A 4,227-nucleotide genomic window follows, 5' to 3' on the forward strand; every position below is an offset into this window, starting at 1 on the left:
TACGGGGGGGGCGAGGGAGTGGAGGCAGGGGGGAAGAGGGTTAGTTCCCTCGCGGTTGGGGCGGATGTAATCCGGCCCTTCCGGGAGGGGGCGGGGCCCCGGGTACACGTCGGGTCTGTGACTCGCGTCGCCCGGTTGGCCCAGCATGGACGGGGGATCGGGGCCGCTCGGACGTTTCCGAGGCAGGGTCCGGTCTCCCGGAGGACCCTGGGGGCCGCTGGGACGTATTCCCAGGCAGGGCCTCGGGGTTCGAGGAGTTGGTCGGCAAGTCTGCCGGCCAACACCCGATCCTCCGTGACGAAGCGGTCAGTCCCTGCGTCTGGGGCCGACGTCCCGCTGCTGGGGCGTGTGGCCTGGCGTACGGGGCTGGTCGTGGAGGGCGGAGGATCGGTTCGTGTGCATGGTGTGTGTGAATGGGCCGCGGCCGGCTGCCGGTGGATATTTCCCTGAGACTAACCAAGGGGGGAGTAGTAAACCCCCCGATCGGGGACGAGCGGTGACGTCTGTACCTGACCTCTGCCATGGACTACGCGGGACCGTAAGACCAGTTTACTGGCAAAGTCCGCAGGAAGTGGCATGTTCAATGTGGGAAAACCGCTCCCGTCTCGTCCGTCTGGAGCCTATCAGGGCGTTGAAGCCGGCAGTCCGGGCGCGGGTGTGGGGGGCCGGTTAGCCGCCGACCCCCCATACCCAGCTGAGGGGGAGAGTTCCTCGGCAAGCTCTAGCCCGGGGGCGGGGTGAGCGACCGAACGGATCGGCACGCGCCCCGCTCCTGGGGTGAGGATAAGCCTTTAGCATATTGGTGGGCCTGGCCGTCTCCAGGGACATTTTTCGTAGATTCATTGGTCGGGATAGGGGTGGCTCCCCGACAAGCGGCTTCTCCGCTTCCCGGCCCTTAACTAGGGCTTTACTTAACCGGGGATAGAACCCCCACTGCGGTGGGGGTCCCATGATGGGCGAACCGGTCGTAAAATTACCTGCCATCATGTCTACAAACAAAACCCATGCACGAGGAAGAGTAGGAGACGGAAAAGCGGGCAGCTCCAAGGGGACGGGAGGTGGGTCGGCTGAGCCCCAAGGAGAGACCCGATGCGAGGAAGCCAGCACGCTGGTTAAGAGGACGCGTGGCACGAGGCCAGGGCCGCTGTCCTCTAAACTGGTCAGAGACCTTCCGCTTCCGGATTCGGATGACTCCGATACGGAACGGATAGTCGATGTGGAGGATGTCGACTCCACAGACGGTGACGAGACGTCGTCAACCTCTTCCGTGGACCAGGCGACTGGAAAGCGGAAGAAGAGAGGGAGGCCCCCGACGACCTATGCGGGGACAAAAAAGAAAAAAAGGGAGGAATGCAGGAGGGAACTCCAGCGGTTGAGAGCGGAGAAGAAGGCGCTGGAGGCGGTGTTAAACCCGAAGGTGACACCGAGATGTACAACACCTGAGGAGGACATCATCCGTCATCTGGAAGGCCTTAATCGGGAACAAATGGCGGCAGAAATGCTGGAAAGCATTAATCTGGTAGCGAAGGTTGCCCAGACATCTAAGAATTTAAAAGGCACCTACGTAAAAGAGTTAAAGACGTGTACCAGGAAACTGCGAGCGGCAGCCACAGTGGTGGGCACAAAGGTAGGTCCCAACAGCACGGCGCTGGAGGAGACTAAGAGGTGGAAGGAGAGGGTAAGGAACCTTGAGGACCAGGTGGAGAGGCTGACGACCCTCCTCCAAGAAGAGAGAGCCGCAAGGTTAGCGGCGGAAGGAAAGGTGCAGAGGGAAAAGGCCTCAGGGGAGGAGATGCCTGAAGCTGTGCAGGATGTGATCGAAGTGCAGCACGGGGCAGACCACACACCCCGGGTCAGCACCCGAGCGCAAACCAAGGGGAAGCCTGAGAGAATGGCGAAGCAAATGAGGCCCAAGGCCCAGGGCCCGAAGCAAGAAGCAGCGAAGAGGGGAAAACCGGAGGCAACAGGCAGGACTGAAGACACTGTCTACCGGCCAATGATCAGGGGAGAGAGAAAGGTGCTCAGAGACCCGCCCGCGGAAGATGCTATGGAGGGCATCAGGAGGGTGATGGAGGGAGTCTCCATAAAGGACGTGGTCAGTGGAGAGCCGGATAAAGTGAAGCGCAACCTGGAGGATTTAATAACCAGGTGCCAGGGAGCGCTGATCCGAATCCCGAAAGGGAAAGGGGACAAGGAGAAGAAACTCCCGGTCATCACCAAGGTGGAGGAGGTGAGGACCAAGGTGAGTTTGAGGGCGAGAGAGACGGCGGCGCGAATCGTCCAGAAGACCAAGGAGGTAAAGGCGCCGAAGGAGCAGAAGACCCGGGAGGAAGAAAAGAAGACCCCGGCTCTAGCCAAGCCGAACACCTCCTGGACTGAGGTGGTCAGAAGGGGCAAGAAGAAGACGGCGGGCTCCAAGCAGGAGACGGCGGTGAGAAACGGAAAGCCAGAACCTGCGGCGGCCGCCAATAAGACTGCGGGAAAGACGGCGAAGGGGGAAAAACCACCAAAGAGGAGGTCACCCAAATCAGCGGCGGTTGCAATTACCTTCCCGGAAGGACAGGCCGGGGAGGGAATGAGGTTCCTGAGGTCTAGGATTAAGTTGGAGGACCTAGGAATCGAAAAGGTTAAGAGCAGGAGAGCCCTAAACGGGGCAACCCTGCTCGAAATCCAGGGAGGAGGGGACGCGAAGGCCAAAGCCGACAAACTTGCCACCCAGATCATCAGAGAGGTGGGAGAGGATAAGGGGGTAAGGGTCACCCGTCCCGAAAAAAGGGCGGAGATCCGCCTAAAGGATCTAGATGATTCCATAACGGAAGAGGAGATCCGGGCTGCAGTGGCGAAGGCTGGAGGCAGGCTCCCGGACGACGTCAAGGTGGGCCCTATCCGGCAGACCCCCAGCGGCCTAGGAACATGCTGGGTTCAGTGTGGACTGGAAACGGCCAAGAAGACTGCGGAGGAAAGGAGAATAAGGCTGGGCTGGGTGTCGTGCAGGGTGGAGCTGCTCGAACCTCGCCCACTAGTGTGTTTTAAGTGCCTGGAGAGGGGGCACATTAGAGCACAGTGTAGAAGCAGCACCGACAGGAGCACACTGTGCTATAGGTGCGGCAAAGAAGGGCACAAGGCGCAGGGGTGTAACGAGACCTCCAACTGCGCCGTGTGCAAGAGTAGAGGAATGCCCTCCAACCATAAGGCTGGAGGTGCAGCATGCCGACTCCCGACCAAAGGGGAGAGAAAGAGAGCGGCAAGGACGAGACGAGAAGAAGGCCGAAACAAGGAGCAGAAAACAGGCCTGTCGACAGCACAAGAGGAGCCGATGGACACAGAGCCAGCGGCACAAGGGAAGGAGAGAAACAGCCAGGAGGAGGCTGGGAAGGCATCGCCTTCACGGCGTTAAGGGCGCTCCAGGCGAACCTCAACCACGCCTGCCGGGCCCAGGATCTGTTCCTCCATAGCCTAGCAGAGCGTGGTTGCGGGCTTGGAATCGTCGCTGAGCCGTACCGTGTCCCTAAGAGTCCCTGTTGGGTGGGGAGCACGGACGGCTCGGCGGCGATCGTCTGGAGGAGAACGGGGGAGCGCGCTCCCCCTTCTCAAAATTGAAAGCCGGAGGTGGCTGGGTGGCGGCCAAATGGGGGCCCCTAACCGTAATAGGGGTCTACCTGAGGCCCAGCCTCACTCGTGCGGAAGCGGACGCGAAGCTTGAGGAGATAGAGGATGTGGTCCGGGAGTACCTCCCCGGACCAATACTGGTCGTCGGGGACTTCAATGCCAAATCGGCACTTTGGGGTTCCCGGCGGCCAGACGCTAAGGGGGCGGACGTGGAGGCCTGGGCAGCGCGCCTGGGCCTCCACTTAGAAAACGTAGGAGATGTCAGCACCTGCGTAAGGCCGCAGGGGGAGTCAATCGTCGATCTGACGTGGACCCCCTGCGGCCGCGAGGAGGGTAAGTGGATGGGGAGTGGCGGATGACCTTGAGCTATTATCCGACCATCTCCCCATCCACATAGAGCTCTCATGGGAGGATAGGAGACGGAGGTCGCGAGAGCGTACGAATAGGTGGAGGACGGATAAGGCAGACCTTGACAAACTCAAGGAGTCCCTCAACGCTGCCTTGTGGACGCGACCGGAGCCTGCCGACACCGTAGAAGAGGAGGTGGAGTGGCTGCGACACGCTCTGACCAATGCGTGCGACTCTGCGATGCCGCGCGCGAAGTTTGCCGCTCGCAGG

General features: G+C 60.8%; 1 protein-coding gene across 1 annotated transcript; it reads left to right on the forward strand.

Moving 5' to 3' along the window:
* The first annotated feature begins 985 nt into the window (after positions 1-985).
* Positions 986-3,968, forward strand: LOC105556212. The gene is made up of 2 exons (XM_012003294.1): positions 986-3,392; positions 3,514-3,968. Exons 1-2 carry the CDS (start codon positions 986-988, stop codon positions 3,966-3,968), a joined length of 2,862 nt encoding a protein of 953 aa, XP_011858684.1.
* Positions 3,969-4,227: the final 259 nt, after the last annotated feature.

Source organism: Vollenhovia emeryi, unplaced genomic scaffold, assembly GCF_000949405.1.
Source record: "Vollenhovia emeryi isolate VEMERY1.0 unplaced genomic scaffold, V.emery_V1.0 DF940216.1, whole genome shotgun sequence".
NCBI lineage: Eukaryota > Metazoa > Arthropoda > Insecta > Hymenoptera > Formicidae > Vollenhovia > Vollenhovia emeryi.